General features: G+C 44.5%; 1 protein-coding gene across 2 annotated transcripts in view; it reads right to left on the reverse strand.

Annotated features, from left to right (window-relative positions):
* LOC121535714 (guanine nucleotide-binding protein G(olf) subunit alpha) overlaps positions 1 to 22,068 on the reverse strand; it is a 168,365-nt gene that overhangs the window by 118,016 nt on the left and 28,281 nt on the right. For both annotated transcript variants that reach the window (XM_041842975.2, XM_041842976.1), the window contains exon 5: positions 924 to 1,021. In XM_041842975.2, the coding sequence (XP_041698909.1) occupies positions 924 to 1,021 (98 nt within the window). The remainder of the gene's footprint in view (positions 1 to 923; positions 1,022 to 22,068) is intronic.

Consider the following 22,068-nt stretch of genomic DNA (forward strand, 5'->3'; position numbering starts at 1 on the left):
TGACTAACTAAAGTACACAGTATCTCTCCACCTAGGCCCTACGGGTTACTGAGTCAAGGCAGGTGAAGTGTGTTTCTCTCTAGGGCGCAACAAACATACATCTGTATCAGATATTCACATCATGGTTCCAATCTGTGCAGCTTAAAATACACTACCCAGAGAGGACACGGCTTACAGAGGCAAAGCTAACAAGGGAAGTGTTTTAGCAATATGACTCACTGATTCAACACAAAACACTGCAATGCAAAGCTATAGCAACTCAAATCACCAAGCACCACACTGGTTGAAATGTTCCAACAACAAAGCAGCTTCCTTGTTCACCCGATTAAAGGAAAGGGAGGCCTAAAGCTTTCTGATACAACGTTTGTGCAGACAGTTAACTTTCGGAACAGCTCCCACAACCAGCTGATAGCTAGGCTTAACATTAGGAACAGCTCCCACAACCAGCTGATAGCTAGGCTTAACTTTCGGAACAGCTCCCACAACCAGCTGATAGCTATGCTTAACTTTCAGAACAGCTCCCACAACCAGCTGATAGCTAGGCTTAACATTCGGAACAGCTCCCACAACCAGCTGATAGCTATGCTTAAATTTAGGAACAGCTCCCACAACCAGCTGATAGCTAGGCTTAACTTTCGGAACAGCTCCCACAACCAGCTGATAGCTATGCTTAAATTTAGGGAACAGCTCCCACAACCAGCTGATAGCTATGCTTAAATTTAGGGAACAGCTCCCACAACCAGCTGATAGCTAGGCTTAACTTTCGGAACAGCTCCAACAACCAGCTGATAGCTAGGCTTAACTTTCGGAACAGCTCCCACAACCAGCTGATAGCTAGGCTTAACATTCGGAACAGCTCCCACAACCAGCTGATAGCAGTAGGTGGAGGATGGGAGGTAGATTATGATGGAGATCGAACTTACTATTGTGCACAGTCGATGAGCTGGTACTCGTTGGATCTCTCGAAGCACGCCTTAACTCCCTCGTCATCCCACAGCTTCTTCGCATGATCAAAGAACTCCTGGACAGAGGGTAGAGAGAGGGCAGAAGGTTAGAAGCCGACCAGATATCAAAACGGCAGGTCGTCTAGCGGTTAAGAGAGGTGGGCCAGTAACCGAAAGGTCACTGGTTCGAATCCCAGAGCCAACACCTAACCATAATTGCTCCTATAAGTCGCTCTGGATAAGAGCGTCTGCTAAATGACTAAAATGTAAAATCAATCAATCACATTGTATTAATGTAATATACAGGTTGTTCTGAAGGGCAAACATGTAGTCGTATTCATCCACCTAACTCACAGAATAAGACCTTTGGAAAGTCAGGCAGCCGTGTCTTACAACACACACACCAGTGGAGGCTCCTCAGAGGAGTCCTCTACATGCTTTGTAAGTAGGAAAACCTGCAAAATCGGCAGTGTATCAAATACTTGTTCTCCACACTGTAGATACATCATGGGCATTATCAAATATTTCCCAAGACAGGACTGTGCGTTGGTCCTCCAAGACAGGACTGTGCATTGGTCCTCCAAGACAGGACTGTGCATTGGTCCTCCAAGACAGGACTGTGCATTGGTCCTCCAAGACAGGACTGTGCATTGGTCCTCCAAGACAGGACTGTGCATTGGTCCTCCAAGACAGGACTGTGCGTTGGTCCTCCAAGACAGGACTGTGCATTGGTCCTCCAAGACAGGACTGTGCGTTGGTCCTCCAAGACAGGACAACCCCAGCCTCTCCTCCAGTACAGTATCATGTCTCCAACCCCAGCCTCTCCTCCAGTATCATGTCTCCAACCCCAGCCTCTCCTCCAGTATCATCTCTCCAACCCCAGCCTCTCCTACAGTATCATGTCTCCAACCCCAGCCTCTCCTCCAGTATCATGTCTCCAACCCCAGCCTCTCCTCCAGTATCATGTCTCCAACCCCAGCCTCTCCTCCAGTATCATGTCTCCAACCCCAGCCTCTCCTCCAGTATCATGTCTCCAACCCCAGCCTCTCCTCCAGTATCATGTCTCCAACCCCAGCCTCTCCTACAGAACAGTACCATGTCTCCAACCCCAGCCTCTCCTCCAGTATCATCTCTCCAACCCCAGTCTCTCCTACAGTATCATGTCTCCAACCCCAGCCTCTCCTACAGTATCATGTCTCCAACCCCAGCCTCTCCTCCAGTATCATGTCTCCAACCCCAGCCTCTCCTCCAGTATCATGTCTCCAACCCCAGCCTCTCCTACACCAACCCCAGCCTCTCCTCCAGTATCATGTCTCCAACCCCAGCCTCTCCTCCAGTATCATGTCTCCAACCCCAGCCTCTCCTACAGTATCATGTCTCCAACCCCAGTCTCTACTACAGTATCATGTCTCCAACAGTTTCCAACCCCAGTCTCTCCTCCAGTACATGTCTCCAACCCCAGCCTCTCCTCCAGTATCATGTCTCCAACCCCAGTCTCTACTACAGTATCATGTCTCCAACCCCAGCCTCTCCTCCAGTATCATGTCTCCAACCCCAGCCTCTCCTACAGTATCATGTCTCCAACCCCAGCCTCTCCTCCAGTATCATGTCTCCAACCCCAGCCTCTCCTCCAGTATCATGTCTCCAACCCCAGCCTCTCCTACAGTATCATGTCTCCAACCCCAGCCTCTCCTACAGTATCATGTCTCCAACCCCTCTCCAACCCCAGCCTCTCCTCCAGTATCATGTCTCCAACCCCAGCCTCTCCTCCAGTATCATGTCTCCAACCCCAGCCTCTCCTACAGTATCATGTCTCCAACCCCAGTCTCATGTCTCCAACCCCAGCCTCTCCTACAGAACAGTACCATGTCTCCAACCCCAGTCTCATGTCTCCAACCCCAGCCTCTCCTACAGAACAGTATCATGTCTCCAACCCCAGCCTCTCCTACAGAACAGTACCATGTCTCCAACCCCAGTCTCATGTCTCCAACCCCAGCCTCTCCTACAGAACAGTCTCATGTCTCCAACCCCAGCCTCTCCTACAGAACAGTATCATGTCTCCAACCCCAGTCTCATGTCTCCAACCCCAGCCTCTCCTACAGAACAGTATCATGTCTCCAACCCCAGTCTCATGTCTCCAACCCCAGCCTCTCCTACAGAACAGTACCATGTCTCCAACCCCAGCCTCTCCTCCAGTATCATCTCTCCAACCCCAGTCTCTCCTACAGTATCATGTCTCCAACCCCAGCCTCTCCTACAGAACAGTACCATGTCTCCAACCCCAGCCTCTCCTCCAGTATCATCTCTCCAACCCCAGTCTCTACTACAGTATCATGTCTCCAACCCCAGCCTCTCCTACACCAACCCCAGCCTCTCCTACAGTATCATGTCTCCAACCCCAGCCTCTCCAACCCCAGCCTCTCCAACCCCAGCCTCTCCTCCAGTATCATGTCTCCAACCCCAGCCTCTCCTCCAGTATCATGTCTCCAACCCCAGCCTCTCCTCCAGTATCATGTCTCCAACCCCAGCCTCTCCTACAGTATCATGTCTCCAACCCCAGCCTCTCCAACCCCAGCCTCTCCTCCAGTATCATGTCTCCAACCCCAGTCTCTCCTACAGTATCATGTCTCCAACCCCAGCCTCTCCTCCAGTATCATGTCTCCAACCCCAGTCTCTACTACAGTATCATGTCTCCAACCCCAGCCTCTCCTCCAGTATCATGTCTCCAACCCCAGCCTCTCCTCCAGTATCATGTCTCCAACCCCAGCCTCTCCTCCAGTATCATGTCTCCAACCACAGCCTCTCCTCCAGTACCATGTCTCCAACCCCAGCCTCTCCTACAGTATCATCTCTCCAACCCCAGCCTCTCCTACAGTATCATGTCTCCAACCCCAGCCTCTCCTCCAGTATCATGTCTCCAACCCCAGCCTCTCCTACAGTATCATGTCTCCAACCCCAGCCTCTCCTCCAGTATCATGTCTCCAACCCCAGCCTCTCCTCCAGTATCATGTCTCCAACCCCAGCCTCTCCTACAGTATCATGTCTCCAACCCCAGCCTCTCCTACAGAACAGTACCATGTCTCCAACCCCAGTCTCATGTCTCCAACCCCAGCCTCTCCTACAGAACAGTCTCATGTCTCCAACCCCAGCCTCTCCTACAGAACAGTATCATGTCTCCAACCCCAGCCTCATGTCTCCAACCCCAGCCTCTCCTACAGAACAGTACCATGTCTCCAACCCCAGCCTCTCCTCCAGTATCATCTCTCCAACCCCAGTCTCTCCTACAGTATCATGTCTCCAACCCCAGCCTCTCCTACAGAACAGTACCATGTCTCCAACCCCAGCCTCTCCTCCAGTATCATCTCTCCAACCCCAGTCTCTACTACAGTATCATGTCTCCAACCCCAGCCTCTCCTACACCAACCCCAGCCTCTCCTACAGTATCATGTCTCCAACCCCAGCCTCTCCAACCCCAGCCTCTCCAACCCCAGCCTCTCCTTCAGTATCATCTCTCCAACCCCAGTCTCTCCTACAGTATCATGTCTCCAACCCCAGCCTCTCCTCCAGTATCATGTCTCCAACCCCAGCCTCTCCTCCAGTATCATGTCTCCAACCCCAGTCTCTACTACAGTATCATGTCTCCAACCCCAGCCTCTCCTCCAGTATCATGTCTCCAACCCCAGCCTCTCCTCCAGTATCATGTCTCCAACCCCAGCCTCTCCTCCAGTATCATGTCTCCAACCCCAGCCTCTCCAACCCCAGCCTCTCCTCCAGTATCATGTCTCCAACCCCAGCCTCTCCTACAGTATCATGTCTCCAACCCCATTTTCAGCCGGCTACAATGTCCAATTTATATTAAGTAGGCTACTTTTCATTTAAAAGTTTCAATTCGCTAGTCCGTCGAGCCCTCTCTCACTACAATGAACGATATGCATCTTCTAGCGATCTATTGATAGGACAGGCTCCTGTCGGTCACAAAGCGAGCGATGACAGGGAAACGCAGCGAGAGTTTTCACTCTCGACAAAATCTGTCCAAAATAAGCCCAATGTGTTTCTATGGGCTTATTTTGGACCTAAGCTTGTTGCCTGTCTTCCTGCCTTTGGGACAATGACTCCCATTGTTAAAGGCAGAGACATGAGCATCTCATCATTACATACAGATCTCTGGTTGCAGTCGAGTTTCTTTACACGGAGGAGGGAGAGAGCACGATGCTGGTGAATTTGCACGTCCCGTGTAATGCAACTGGTAAAGATGAGTCGAAATCCAAGACTTAGCCTAATTATTGTTTTTCTGGCACATTCATTTATTTTACTTTGCGTGTTTCACATAGCCAGCCACATGGAGTCGTGACACATAGGAGGCTGTTTACTGGGCGTTGATTGACAACTGAACAGCAAGCGTTGACTAGTTTATAAAAGGTGTGGAACTTACTGAATAAAGTCTCCTATATCCCTTTACCGTTCATAAATCACTCAACGTGGTTATATGTCCATGGTTATCCCTTTACCGTTCATAAATCACTCAACGTGGTTATATGTCCATGGTTATCCCTTTACCGTTCATAAATCACTCAACGTGGTTATATGTCCATGGTTATCCCTTTACCGTTCATAAATCACTCAACGTGGTTATATGTCCATGGTTATCCCTTTACCGTTCATAAATCACTCAACGTGGTTATATGTCCATGGTTATCCCTTTACCGTTCATAAATCACTCAACGTGGTTATATGTCCATGGTTATCCCTTTACCGTTCATAAATCACTCAACGTGGTTATATGTCCATGGTTATCCCTTTACCGTTCATAAATCACTCAACGTGGTTATATGTCCATGGTTATCCCTTTACCGTTCATAAATCACTCAACGTGGTTATATGTCCATGGTTATCCCTTTACCGTTCATAAATCACTCAACGTGGTTATATGTCCATGGTTATCCCTTTACCGTTCATAAATCACTCAACGTGGTTATATGTCCATGGTTATCCCTTTACCGTTCATAAATCACTCAACGTGGTTATATGTCCATGGTTATCCCTTTACCGTTCATAAATCACTCAACGTGGTTATATGTCCATGGTTATCCCTTTACCGTTCATAAATCACTCAACGTGGTTATATGTCCATGGTTATCCCTTTACCGTTCATAAATCACTCAACGTGGTTATATGTCCATGGTTATCCCTTTACCGTTCATAAATCACTCAACGTGGTTATATGTCCATGGTTATCCCTTTACCGTTCATAAATCACTCAACGTGGTTATATGTCCATGGTTATCCCTTTACCGTTCATAAATCACTCAACGTGGTTATATGTCCATGGTTATCCCTTTACCGTTCATAAATCACTCAACGTGGGTTATATGTCCATGGTTATCCCTTTACCGTTCATAAATCACTCAACGTGGTTATATGTCCATGGTTATCCCTTTACCGTTCATAAATCACTCAACGTGGTTATATGTCCATGGTTATCCCTTTACCGTTCATAAATCACTCAACGTGGTTATATGTCCATGGTTATCCCTTTACCGTTCATAAATCACTCAACGTGGTTATATGTCCATGGTTATCCCTTTACCGTTCATAAATCACTCAACGTGGTTATATGTCCATGGTTATCCCTTTACCGTTCATAAATCACTCAACGTGGTTATATGTCCATGGTTATCCCTTTACCGTTCTAAATCACTCAACGTGGTTATATGTCCATGGTTATCCCTTTACCGTTCATAAATCACTCAACGTGGTTATATGTCCATGGTTATCCCTTTACCGTTCATAAATCACTCAACGTGGTTATATGTCCATGGTTATCCCTTTACCGTTCATAAATCACTCAACGTGGTTATATGTCCATGGTTATCCCTTTACCGTTCATAAATCACTCAACGTGGTTATATGTCCATGGTTATCCCTTTACCGTTCATAAATCACTCAACGTGGTTATATGTCCATGGTTATCCCTTTACCGTTCATAAATCACTCAACGTGGTTATATGTCCATGGTTATCCCTTTACCGTTCATAAATCACTCAACGTGGTTATATGTCCATGGTTATCCCTTTACCGTTCATAAATCACTCAACGTGGTTATATGTCCATGGTTATCCCTTTACCGTTCATAAATCACTCAACGTGGTTATATGTCCATGGTTATCCCTTTACCGTTCATAAATCACTCAACGTGGTTATATGTCCATGGTTATCCCTTTACCGTTCATAAATCACTCAGCGTGGTTATATGTCCATGGTTATCCCTTTACCGTTCATAAATCACTCAACGTGGTTATATGTCCATGGTTATCCCTTTACCGTTCATAAATCACTCAACGTGGTTATATGTCCATGGTTATCCCTTTACCATTCATAAATCACTCAACGTGGTTATATGTCCATGGTTATCCCTTTACCATTCATAAATCACTCAACGTGGTTATATGTCCATGGTTATCCCTTTACCATTCATAAATCACTCAACGTGGTTATATGTCCATGGTTATCCCTTTACCGTTCATAAATCACTCAACGTGGTTATATGTCCATGGTTATCCCTTTACCGTTCATAAATCACTCAACGTGGTTATATGTCCATGGTATTGCATCGGGACAAGTCAACCAAAGGATGGCCTAGGTTTCCTTTCCTAGGATGTTGGGGCTTGCTAGACAGTGAAGCTAAAGTGAGTGACTCGTCAGTCTGTGTAGCCTACTGAATCGCATCGGTGAGAGAGTCGTTCATTTGGCTCCCTAATTTGCATATGCTACTGGTAGGCCTAGTCTTTTTGGCGATTATCTGCAGATAAATGATGGAAACATTCGATGAAGATGGTGAATCATCACTGCAGGAACAACAGGTAGTGGAGAGCCTCATTCTGGTCCAAATAGGATCATTAGGGCACTCACAGAATCCAACAATATTAAAAAAGGCATTGACCTTAGTAGGGAATCAACTAAATGTATTAACCTTAGTAGGGAATCAACTAAATGTATTAACCTTAGTAGGGAGTCAACTAAATGTATTGACCTTAGTAGGGAATCAACTACATGTATTGACCTTAGTAGGGAATCAACTAAATGTACTGACCTTAGTAGGGAATCAACTAAATGTATTGACCTTAGTAGGGAATCAACTAAATGTATTGACCTTAGTAGGGAATCAACTACATGTATTGACCTTAGTAGGGAATCAACTAAATGTATTGACCTTAGTAGGGAATCACCTAAATGTACTGACCTTAGTAGGGAATCACCTAAATGTATTGACCTTAGTAGGGAATCAACTAAATATATTGACCTTAGTAGGGAATCAACTAAATGTATTGACCTTAGTAGGGAATCAACTAAATGTATTGACCTTAGTAGGGAATCAACTAAATGTATTGACCTTAGTAGGGAATCAACTAAATGTATTGACCTTAGTAGGGAATCAACTACATGTATTGACCTTAGTAGGGAATCAACTACATGTATTGACCTTAGTAGGGAATCAACTAAATGTATTGACCTTAGTAGGGAATCAACTAAATGTATTGACCTTAGTAGGGAATCAACTAAATGTATTGACCTTAGTAGGGAATCAACTAAATGCATTGACCTTAGTAGGGAATCAACTAAATGTATTGACCTTAGTAGGGAATCAACTAAATGTATTGACCTTAGTAGGGAATCAACTAAATGTATTGACCTTAGTAGGGAATCAACTAAATGTATTGACCTTAGTAGGGAATCAACTAAATGTATTGACCTTAGTAGGGAATCAACTAAATGTATTGACCTTAGTAGGGAATCAACTAAATGTATTGACCTTAGTAGGGAATCAACTAAATGTATTAACCTTAGTAGGGAATCAACTAAATGTACTGACCTTAGTAGGGAATCAACTAAATGTATTGACCTTAGTAGACGAATCAACTAAATGTATTGACCTTAGTAGGGAATCAACTAAATGTATTGACCTTAGTAGACGAATCAACTAAATGTATTGACCTTAGTAGGGAATCAACTAAATGTATTAATCTTAGTAGGGAATCAACTAAATGTATTGACCTTGGTAGGGAATCAACTAAATGTATTGACCTTAGTAGGGAATCATAAGACATGACCAGAATGCATCAGTGAATGCCCCTGTCTGTGTGTGTGTGGTGCATCACGTCTACCACTCTCTGTAACCGTTACCAATGATAATGAAAACTGTCTTCTGGTAGATGGAAAGGCTTTCCCTAAAACCTTCTCAATTAAATGAAAACTACAAACTAGTCTAGGGAAAGGGGATATCTAGTCAGTTGTACAACTGAATGCATTCAACCTGTCTTCCACATTTAACCCAACCCCTCTGAATCAGAGAGGTGCAGGGGGCTGCCTTAATCAACATCCATGGCGCCCCGGGGAGCAGTTGTTGTTGGGGGTTAACTGCCGTGCTCAAGGTCAAAATGGTAGATTTTTATTGGGGTATTTGTGGGTATTTGTTCATCCAATTGTGTATTTTCTATTATAACAAATGCTTTCGAGAGTGAAACCCTAAAAAAAACTAGATAAAAACTGGAAAATCTAAACCTTTAAAATACTTGTCAAGATTATGTGGACTATTTACTTAATTTTACTGTTTTAATCAAATGCATAATTTGAAGAACTAACATCATTGTGCCAATTCATATCTTGCAGTAAAACTATAAGATGAGACTTTAATCTCAAGAGAAGACAAGATAAATGTTAAAAGGTTTAATGTTCTCTTACTTAGAAAACAGTCCTGATCATATAGTCCTAGACAATATCCAAAACTGTGGCTTTTTACCATTTATTTTGATTCCTCACATCTTAAATCACTGTTTACGAAGAGGTTCTTGTGCAAATCGGATGTTGGGTACAATATTTATTTAATATTATATGAATCCTATAAAAATGGAAATGGGAAAATTTGGGTGCAATCATTTAGCTTAAATTTCTCAGGAGTTCAAATCGTCTTTCAACAAAATAATGTTTCAGGAACGCTTATCTCAACTGTTTCTAAGTAAAGAAACAATTTCAGAACAATCTGAGATGGTGGGTGTCAAGGAGGGGAACGACCCACAACACATTTTTCCAATCTGAGAGGAAAACTCGATAAAGTAATGATTTCTCTGTGTATTTCAGATGGAATCTTAGGACATTAGAATGTACCAGAAAGGGCACCGAAACAGAGCTGCTAGCCTGGTTGGCTACTCTATGTATAAACTAAGGCTGGGCGATATATATAAAATTAGATTAATTTGAATGTATGTTTTTGTGCGACATTCCAAATGCCTGTATCGCAAGAATCACGTTTTGTTTTAAATTAGTTTTTGTTTAAATGAGCGTTTATGTCTGCTTGTTCTCATGCTGTCGATGTTGGTCTCCTTCTGTGCTGTCTGCACCTTCCATTTACACCGGAGATCTGGATACAATGACGAGACGCACATTTGTCCACAAGTCGCTGTCCCAGAGTCAGGAATAAGGCTGTGGCGGTCATGACATTTCATCAGCCGGGGATTGTCATGCAAATAACTGCCAGTCTCACGGTAATTGACCGTTAATTAACAAACAGGTTTATCATCTCTGGCTTCTAAGCATGGCCTACAAGTCAATGATGCAGACCTTTGGAACGTCTACATTTTAAAAAAGTCTAATATATCAATTTAATATAGCCTATACCTTCACAATGAATCCATTATTTATTTTAGACAGGTCTAAAGAAACATGATATGAAGAAAATGTAGTCTATTTCAGAAGAACAGAATAGCATACTCTGAGTCAACTAAATGTATGTTAGGCCCTGATCTGGCTATGCCAAATGGCTGTGGGCTGCACTAGTTCATTTAGCAGACAAGATTTGCTTAAAATTCCTGTGGCATTATTTTATATTATTTTATAGTAAGAACAATACAATTGAACCTAGCTGAATAAAATAGAAAGGATATTTTTCCACAAACAATTTCCAAGTTCCAATTTCCGCACATTCGGTGTTTGTAAAGTGGTTAACCCACTGGCTATAAGGTGAATGCACCAATTTGTAAGTCGCTCTGGATAAGAGCGTCTGCTAAATGACGTAAATGTAAATGTGTTGAGCAGTTAAAGAAACAGTTAGAATGTATTAGAAATCAAAACATGTATCCTAAATCGGCATCAATGGGTGAAACAGTCATTAGCTCCTGGACTACGACATCAATATGCTGCAGCGTCTAGAATGTTGACATCCAGAACGTTGACGTCCAGAACGTTGACGTCCAGAACGTTGACGTCTAGAATGTTGACGTCCAGAACGTAGAATGTTGATAACTACAATACTTTGTGGCACCATCTGCCTAAGGCTGCATGATGCAACTAATGAGGATTTCATCAGTCTCTCATTTTTTATGTGACAATCACTTGATAATATCCTCACCCATCAGACTATTACATTTTAGTCATTTATCAGACGCTCTTATCCAGAGCCACTTACAGTTAGTGAGTGCATACATTATTTTTTAATTTTTTCATACTGGCCCCCCCCCGTGGGAAGCAAACCCACAACCCTGGCGTTGCAAACGCCATGCTCTATCAACTGAGCTACATCCCTGCCGGCCATTCCCTCCCCTACCCTGGGCCAAATTGTGCGCCGCCCCGTGGGTCTCCCGGTCGTGGCCGGCTACGACAGAGCCTGGATCAATTTAATCTGGTCTTTACATACTAATAATAACATTGCTAATATATATGTGTGGAATTATTATTTAGAATGCCAAAAATAAAATAAAAAATAAGTAAAATCAGTAGCCTGCACTTGAATAGCGAATGGATGATACGTGCGATTACGTTTTTAATATGCCAGGTAGGCTACACCGGTTGTAGAGTGGATTAATGTGCTTAATTTTAAGAATTGAGCACGAGAAAGCTGATATCCTTTTTTTAAATAGTGGCCAGTCAAAACTCTGTTTTCACACACGATTGTACAATGACTGGACACAGGTTTCTCTAGGCTCTGTCCTCCCTAAGGGTATTCCAGGTGTCCTAGGGCTATAGCCTACATTGAGTTATTTGTCACTTTAGTTGTGATACAAACCTTATCAAAACATATAGGCCTATGGGCTCGGCTACATGAGGTGTGCGACTATGATTAGAAAAAGTCGCAAAAAAATAATGCATGCGCTGTTTCTTGCCTTAGACTACACACGGTGGGCATCATCAACAAGTTATAATATTGACACCCGTCAGACTATTCTTGATTTAATCTTGTCTTTACATATACTAAATAATATACACTACCGTTCAAAAGTTTGGGGTCACTTAGAAATGTCCTTGTTTTCGAAAGAAAAGCAATTTTTTTGTCCATTAAAATAACATCAAATTGATCAGAAATACAGTGTAGACATTGTTCATGTTGTAAATGGCTATTGTAGCTGGAAACTGCTGATTTTTAATGGAATATCTACATAGGCGTACAGAGGCCCATTATCAGCAACCATCAGTCCTGTGTTCCAATGGCACGTTGTGTTTGCTAATCCAAGTTTATCATTTTAAAAGGCTAATTGATCATTAGAAAACCCTTTTGCAATTATGTTAGCACAGCTGAAAACTGTTGTACTGATTTAAGAAGCAATAAAACTGGCCTTCTTGAGACTAGTTGAGTATCTGGAGCATCAGCAATTGTGGGTGCAATTACAGGCTCAAAGTGGCCAGAAACAAATAACTTTCTTCTGAAACTCGTCAGTCTATTCTTGTTCTGAGAAATGAAGGCTATTCCATGCGAGAAATTGCCAAGAAACTGAAGATCTCGTACAACGCTGTGTACTACTCCCTTCACAGAACAGCGCAAACTGGCTCTAACCAGAATAGAAAGAGGAGTGGGAGGCCCCGGTGCACAACTGAGCAAGAGGACAAATACATTAGTGTATAGTTTGAGAAACAGACGCCTCACAGGTCCTCAACTGGCAGCTTCATTAAATAGTACCTGCAAAACACCAGTCTCAACGTCAACAGTGAAGAGGCGACTCAGGGATGCTGACCTTCTAGGCAGAGTTGCAAAGAAAAAGCCATATCTCAGACTGGCCAATAAAAAGAAAATATTAAGATGGGCAGTCTGAGATATGGCTTTTTCTTTACAACTCTGCCTAGAAGGTCTGTGCTGTGTGCACTGTGAACCTTCCCACTCCAGACACCAAGCCCCTCGTCTGTGTTGTGTCCACTGTGAACCTTCCTATATACAGTGGGGGAAAAAAGTATTTAGTCAGCCACCAATTTTATTTTTATTGGCCAATCTGAGATATGGCTTTTTCTTTGCAACTCTGCCTAGAAGGTCAGCATCCCGGAGTCACCTCCATGTACAACATTAACAATGTCTACACTGTATTTCTGATCAATTGATGTTATTTTAAATGGACAAAATAAATTGCTTTTCTTTCGAAAAAACAAGGACATTTCTAAGTGACCCCAAACTTTTGAATGGTAGTGTATGTGTGAAATTAGTTTCAATATACAATGGGCCATTTTTATGCCGATGTTGGAACTGGGGAAGAATAAAAAAACAACAACATTGAATAGTAAATGGAGGAGGCTTTTCCCGTGGTTTATTTTCATGCCAGCCAGGTAGGCTATACTCCTGTTGTAAAGAGAAACAATGTGCTTAATATTAGGAAAGTTGAGAAATAAATATAGTAGGCCTAGCCTATAGAAAGCTGATGGGATCCTCCTCTTTTTAGTAGAGGCCATCACTCTGTTTTCTCATGCAATTGCATAGCCTATAGAAATGTTGTTTATAGGAACAGAGATGGAGAGAGCAGAAAGAGAGAAAGTGATGGAGGGAGAGAGAGAGACAGAGAGAGCAGAAAGAGAGAAAGGGAGGGAGAGAGAGAGAGACAGACAGACAGACAGACAGACAGACAGGGAGAGGGAGAGAGACAGAGACAGAGACAGAGACAGAGACAGAGGGAGAGGGAGAGCGCGTGGTCTGACTCCTGGAGGCTCTTTTCCACAGAGCCGTGTGACATTGGGCTGAATAAATGTAGTGTTGCTGCAGTGCCCTAAAGAGCTACTGACTGACACACACACACACACACACACACACACACACACACACACACACACACACACACCACACACACACACCACACACACACACACACACACACACACACACACACACACACCACACACCACACACACACACACACACACACACACACACACACACACACACCACACACACACACCACACACACACACACCACACACACACACACACACCCACACACACACACACACACACACACACCACACACACACACCACACACACACACACACACACCACACCACACACACCCACACCACACACACACACACACCACACACACACACACACCACACACACACACACACCACACACACACACACACACCACACAAACACACACACAAACACACACACACACACCCACACACACACCACACACACACACACACACAGAGTTAGTTCACTTTAACACTGTTGTTGCTCATCTCCAACATCATCCTAGTTTTTCAATACTAGGGCCCAGTTTGGGTAACCTCACCTCTCCCATTGGAGAAAGCATAGCCATCAGCTACAGCAGGGCTGGGCGACATACGGCCCCCCGGCCCGCGAGCCCATTCAATACGGCCCCCGGCCCGCGAGCCCATTCAATACAGCCCCTGGCCCGCGAGCCCATTCAATACAGCCCCTGGCCCGCGAGCCCATTCAATACGGCCCCCGGCCCGCGAGCCCATTCAATACGGCCCTCGGCCCATTCAATACGGCCCCCGGGAGGTTTGGGTTAAAAAAACCTCCAGGCCACCCTTGAACGTCTCGATAGAAAGTAGAAACTAGGGATGTGCAGTTATTTGAATATCCGAACAGACATTAGATTTTCGAATACTTGTATTCATTTTTTGTTATATCCATAACAGTTTTTATTTTTATCAGATGTTTTATTATTAAACGTATTAACAGTTGTGTAAGTTCACACTAGTCGACAATTTCAAAGCTGCAACATTTTTTTTTTTTTAACTTGTTGAGGTGACCCTCAAAATAAATAATATAAGATACAAATTTTTAGAATTTTTTTTGTACCTTCTCAGATCGGTAATCATACTTTGTCAAATTAAGACATTGGTGCTGATATATGCACATGATAGCATATTTAATGTGCATTCATAAATATTTATTTCCAATTGAAAATATCGGGTTTTCCTACTCGCAACATGGTGAACTACAACAGAGTTTACATTTTTAAATGCATGTTGTCTTAATTTACTGTTAAATTAACCTTGCAATTTTATACATTGATGTCATTTTTGTAAATTTGACATTTATCTCAGGTGGGCTTACAGGGTACAGTAGCACACAAAACACCCCTCTATACAGAATGGAAATGACAGAGTAATATTGTTCAATATGATCAATACTAACTTTGCATTATATTGTAGTCTATATTGACTATACAAAACATTAGGAACACCATGACAGACTGACCAGGTGAATCCAGGTGAAAGCTATGATCCCTAACTCTGTGATCCCTAACTCTGTGATCCCTAACTCTGTGATCCCTAACTCTGTGATCCCTAACTCTGTGATCCCTAACTCTGTGATCCCTAACTCTGTGATCCCTAACTCTGTGATCCCTAACTCTGTGATCCCTAACTCTGTGATCCCTAACTCTGTGATCCCTAACTCTGTGATCCCTAACTCTGACAGCTATCTTTAAGCATCAGTTGTCAGAGCAGCTTACCGATCACTGCACCTGTACACAGCCCATCTGTAATTAGCCCACCCAACTACCTCATCCCTATATTGTTATTTACATTGCTCATTTGCACCCCAGTATCTCTATTTGCACATCATCTCTTGCACATCTAGCATTCCAGTGTTAATACTAATTGTAATTATTTTTGCACTATGGCCTATTTATTGCCTTACCTCCATAACTTACTACATTTGCACACACTGTATATATATTTTCTGTTGTATTTTTTTTTTACTTTATGTTTTTTTTACCCCATATGTAACTCTGTGTTGTTTTTATCGCACTGCTTTGCTTTATCTTGGCCAGGTCGCAGTTGGAAATGAGAACTTGTTCTCAACTGGCTTACCTGGTTAAATAAAGGTGAAATAAAAAAATGTATAAATAAAATATCCAAATTGGAAGTTACAGTCCTGTCCCATCGCTGCAACACCCGTACGGACTCGGGAGAGGCGAAGGTCGAGAGCCATGCGTCCTCCGAAAAACTACCCCGCCAAGCCGCACCGCTTCTCGACACACCGCTTGCCCAACCCGGAAGCGGAAACACCGTACAACTGCCGACCGTGTCAGTGTGCATGTGCCCGCCACAGGAGTCGCCAGAGTGCGATGGGACAAGTACATCCCGGCTGGCCAAACCCTCCCCCGACCCGGACGACTCTGGGCCAACCGTGTGCCGCCTCATGGGTCTCCCGGTCGCGGCCGGCTGCGTCACAGCCCAGGATCGAACCCGGGTCTACGAAACTGAAATTTGACCAAAATTTTTTTTTAAATGTCATTTTTCATGAAATTTCCTCTTGGATCACTGAGATTAGGATCTGTACTTCAATCAGATAGTATGCATTTAACCACAATTTCCACAAAATTCCCATTACTGCAACAGTCCCAAAAAGTTAAACAAATCAATATATTTTAACATTGCTCCCCTAACGAAAATGCCTGAGTTAATCATAACACTGAAAATACAAATATTAAAAACGTCATTACATTTTAATTCTAAACAGATAGAAGAGACTTAACTTCTACTGCTCCTCTAGATTATGCATCATGGGTGAAATAAAACTTTATTTAAAAAAACTGATTGGAGTTTTTACAGGAACATAAAAAAGGTTTTCCTGCCCACAGTCATTTAGCAGACGCTCTTATCCAGAGCGACTTACAGGAGCAATTAGGGTTAAGTGCCTTGCTCAAGGGCACATCGACAGATTTTTCACCTAGTCGGCTCGGGGATTAGAACCAGCGACCATTCGGTTACTGGCACAACGCTCTTACCCACTAAGCTACCTGCCGCCCCTGACTGTGTTTGTACGTAATACATATTATGGTTTAATGTAAACTTCAACTAGTATACATTTATTATGATTTATGGACAAACTACAGCAACATAGTGTTTTATTCAAATAAATTATTTTTCTCAAATAAAATCGTATACAATTACCAGAGAATTTAATCCGGATGCATTTCACTAATGAGAATTTGGGGTGAAAATGTCAAATGTATTTAAAATAAGACTCTTTGCCTTGACATCCTAGTCCTCAGTATGATTGAGTTGAGTTTTGCAGATGCATTGTGGTTTTGTAACTCAATTTGGTACAGATATGTTTAAAACTGGTTTCATGAGAATCACCCAACCAACCAGCAAGCCAGCCAGTCAACCAGTCAGCCAGCCAGCCACAGCCAGCCAGTCAGTCAGCCACAGCCAGCCAGTCAACCAGTCAGTCAGCCAGTCAGCCAGCCAGCCACAGCCAGCCAGTCAGCCAGCCAGCCAGCCACAGCCAGCCAGCCAGTCAGCCAGCAGCCAGCCAGTCAGCCAGTCAGCCAGCCAGCCAGCCAGCCACAGCCAGCCAGTCAGCCAGCCAGCCAGCCAGCCAGTCAGCCAGCCAGCCAGTCAGCCAGTCAGCCAGCCAGCCAGCCAGCCAGCCAGCCAGTCAGTCAGCCAGCCAGCCAGCCAGTCAGCCACAGCCAGCCAGTCAGCCACAGCCAGCCAGTCAGCCAGTCCCCCAGAAAGCCATGATAGCCAACATCCCCAGAAAGCCATGATAGCCAACATCCCCAGAAAGCCATGATAGCCAACATCCCCAGAAAGCCATGATAGCCAACATCCCTACTTTTATTAGACTGCAAAAGATCTACATGAGATAAGTCACTCAGAGTGCAGACAGGCATTTCGCTACACCCGCAATAACATCTGCTAAACACGTGTATGTGACCAATAAAATGTGATTTGATGTGTTACTCCAATTAAAGAAAACTACAGACAAATGTAGCTGAGAGAGAGAGAGACAGAGACAGAGACAGAGACAGAGACAGAGACAGAGACAGAGACAGAGACAGAGACAGAGACAGAGACAGAGACAGAGACAGAGAGAGAGAGAGAGAGAGAGAGAGAGAGAGAGGGAGAGAGAGCGATTGTTCAAGACCATTTTTCATAACATCTCCCCTGCCTACCCTTGATCAACCAGACTTCAAAAGTATCAAACGATAAAGGGTTTATAAGTAATAGAATGAACTTAATCATTAATCACATGTTATTCGGCACATCCTTCGTAAACAACAGGTGGAGACTAACAGTGACATGCTTACAGGCCCTTCCCAACAAGGACCAACAAAATATATATATACATTTGGAAAAGTAAAACACGTAATAATAAATCCACAATGAGTAACGATAACTTAGCTACATACAGAGAGAACAGTCTACACTACCGGTCAAAAGGTTTAGAACACCTACTCATTCAAGGGTTTTTCTTTATTTTTACTATTTTCTACATTGTAGAATAATAGTGAAGACATCAAAACTATGAAATAACACATATGGAATCATGTAGTAACCACAAAAGTGTTAAACAAATCCAAATATATTTTAGATTTTAGATTCTTCAAAGTAGCCACCCTTTGCCTTGGTGACAGCTTTGCACACTCTTGGCATTCTCTCAACCAGCTTCACCTGGAATGCTTTTCCAACAGTCCTGAAGGAGTTCCCACATATGCTGAGCACTTCTTGGCTCCTTTTCCTTCACTCTGCAGTACAACTCATCCCAAACCATCTCAATTGGGTTGAGGTCGGGTGATTGTGGAGGCCAGGTCATCTGATGCAACACTCCATCACTCTCCTCCTTGGTCAAATAGCCCTTACACAGCCTGGAGGTGTGTCTTGGGTCATTGTCCTGTTGAAAAACAAATGATAGTCCCACTAAGCCCAAACCAGATGGGATGGCGTATCGCTGCAGAATGCTGTGGTAGCCATGCTGGTTAAGTGTGCCTTGAATTCTAAATAAATCACAGACAGTGTCACCAGCAAAGCACCCCCACACCATAACACCACCTCCTCCATGCTTTACGGTGGGAAATACACATGCAGAGATCATCCGTTCACCCACACCGCGTCTCACAAAGACATGGCGGTTGGAAGCAAAAATCTCCAATTTGGACACCAGACCAAAGGACAGATTTCCACCGGTCTAATGTCCATTGCTCGTGTTTTTTGGCCCAAGCAAGTCTCTTCTTCTTATTGGTGTCCTTTAGTAGTGGTTTCTTTGCAGCAATTCGACCATGAAGGCCTGATTCACGCAGTCTCCTCTGAACAGTTGATGTTGAGATGTGTCTGTTACTTGAACTCTGTGAAGCATTTATTTGGGCTGCAATTTCTGAGGCTGCTAACTCTAATTAACTTATCCTATTTCATAGGTTTTGATGTCTTCACTATTATTCTATAATGTAGAAAATAGTAAAAATAAAGAAAAACCCTTGAATGAGTAGGTGTGTCCAAACTTTTGACCGGTAGTGTATGGCCTGAGTGGCTGGATCCTTCCTCTGACACCGCCTGGATCCTTCCTCTGACACCGCCTGGATCCTTCCTCTGACACCGCCTGGATCCTTCCTCTGACACCGCCTGGTATAGAGGACTAGTTTATAGTTTAAAGAAGCTTAGACTGTTAATCATTCATTCATAGATAGTTTATGAATCAGTGTTAAAACAGATACAACATGCTTTCCGAATGCACTGTACTTCCTTCAAAGTGGAGGGAACCTAGCCTACATTCTTCCATCAAAGTGGAGGGAGCCTAGTCTACATACTTCCTTCAAAGTGGAGGGAGCCTAGTCTACATACTTCCTTCAAAGTGGAGGGAGCCTAGTCTACATACTTCCTTCAAAGTGGAGGGAACCTAGCCTACATTCAATAGTTCCTTAAACATTTACTTGAGATCCCAAATGGGGTTAACGTCCAAGTTACTTTGAATACATTGTATAATTTGCCCATGTTTTGAGAACATACATCCACCAATATACAACTAAAATCATGATTGTTTTATATGAAGTTGTATGTTGTATGTGGTGTTCTCAACATACTCATGTTTTTTGTATTCTACTTCAAATCACCAAGTACCCTAAAGCTGAGCGCAGTACATTGGGAAGAAAGGGATCAGATCAGATTCAAGCACAGTCTGAAAGGGAAGGATGACCAGCATAGTGAGTGAGAGGCTAATTTAGCTGAAAAGGGCTGAGAAGTATCTCATTCTGTAGATATGAACCCCAGTGGCACTAGGTGACAACGTAGTGGTGACCCTGAGGACAGAGCTAAGTGATGTGGTGATGAGGACGATGACTGGCTGGGACAAAACTAACACAGAGACATGTTGTTCAGCTAGGCCTGGGAACTGGCCTGTCTCTATCCCCACGGCACGGCTCACACAGAGACAGGACCAGTCTCACACAGAGACAGGCCCAGTCACACACAGAGACAGGCCCAGTCACACAGAGACAGGCCCAGTCACACAGAGACACAGAGACACAGGACCAGTCTCACAAGAGCAAATTAAGAGACAGGCCCAGTCACACACAGAGACACAGGACCAGTCTCACACAGACACAGGACCAGTCTCACACAGAGACATGTTGTTCAGCTAGGCCTGGGAACTGGCCTGTCTCTATCCCCACGGCACGGCTCACACAGAGACAGGCCCAGTCACACAGAGACAGGACCAGTCTCACAGAGACACAGGACCAGTCTCACACAGAGACAGGACAAGTCACACACAGAGACATGTTGTTCAGCTAGGCCTGGGAACTGGCCTGTCTCTATCCCCACGGCACGGCTCACACAGAGACACAGGACCAGTCTCACACAGAGACAGGACCAGTCTCACACAGAGACATGTTGTTCAGCTAGGCCTGGGAACTGGCCTGTCTCTATCCCCACGGCACGGCTCACACAGAGACACAGGACCAGTCACACACAGAGACAGGACCAGTCTCACACAGAGACATGCCCAGTCACACAGAGACAGGCCCAGTCACACACAGAGACATGTTGTTCAGCTAGGCCTGGGAACTGGCCTGTCTCGATCCCCACGGCACGGCTCACACAGAGACACAGGACCAGTCTCACACAGAGACAGGCCCAGTCACACACAGAGACATGTTGTTCAGCTAGGCCTGGGAACTGGCCTGTCTCTATCCCCACGGCACGGCTCACACAGAGACACAGGACCAGTCACACACAGAGACAGGACCAGTCTCACAGAGACAGGCAGTCACACACAGAGACACAGGACCAGTCACACACAGAGACAGGACAAGTCTCACACAGAGACATGTTGTTCAGCTAGGCCTGGGAACTGCCCTCTCTCGATCCCCACGGCACGGCTCACACAGAGACACAGGACCAGTCTCACACAGAGACACAGGACCAGTCACACACAGAGACAGGACCAGTCTCACACAGAGACATGTTGTTCAGCTAGGCCTGGGAACTGGCCTGTCTCGATCCCCACGGCACGGCTCACACAGAGACAGGCCCAGTCTCACACAGAGACAGGACCAGTCTCACACAGAGACAGGCCCAGTCACACACAGAGACAGGCCCAGTCTCACACAGAGACATGTTGTTCAGCTAGGCCTGGGAACTGGCCTGTCTCGATCCCCACGGCACGGCTCACACAGAGACACAGGACCAGTCTCACACAGAGACAGGACCAGTCTCACACAGAGACATGTTGTTCAGCTAGGCCTGGGAACTGGCCTGTCTCGATCCCCACGGCACGGCTCACACAGAGACACAGGACCAGTCACACACAGAGACAGGCCCAGTCACACACAGAGACAGGCCCAGTCACACGAGAGAGAGAGAGAGAGAGAGAGAGAGAGAGAGAGAGAGAGAGAGAGAGAGAGAGAGAGAGAGAGAAGAGAGAGAGAGAGAGGGAGAGAGAGAGAGAGAGAGAGAGAGAGAGAGAGAGAGAGAGAGAGAGAGAGAGAGAGAGACAGAGACAGAGAGAGAGAGAGAGAGAGAGAGAGACACACTGGCCCTCCCATAACTGACTAAACTCAACAATATACAGTATACATCTCAATGGGGTTGAGTCGATACTTGTCCATTCTTT

This window comes from Coregonus clupeaformis, chromosome 21 (assembly GCF_020615455.1).
Source record: "Coregonus clupeaformis isolate EN_2021a chromosome 21, ASM2061545v1, whole genome shotgun sequence".
Classification (NCBI taxonomy): domain Eukaryota; kingdom Metazoa; phylum Chordata; class Actinopteri; order Salmoniformes; family Salmonidae; genus Coregonus; species Coregonus clupeaformis.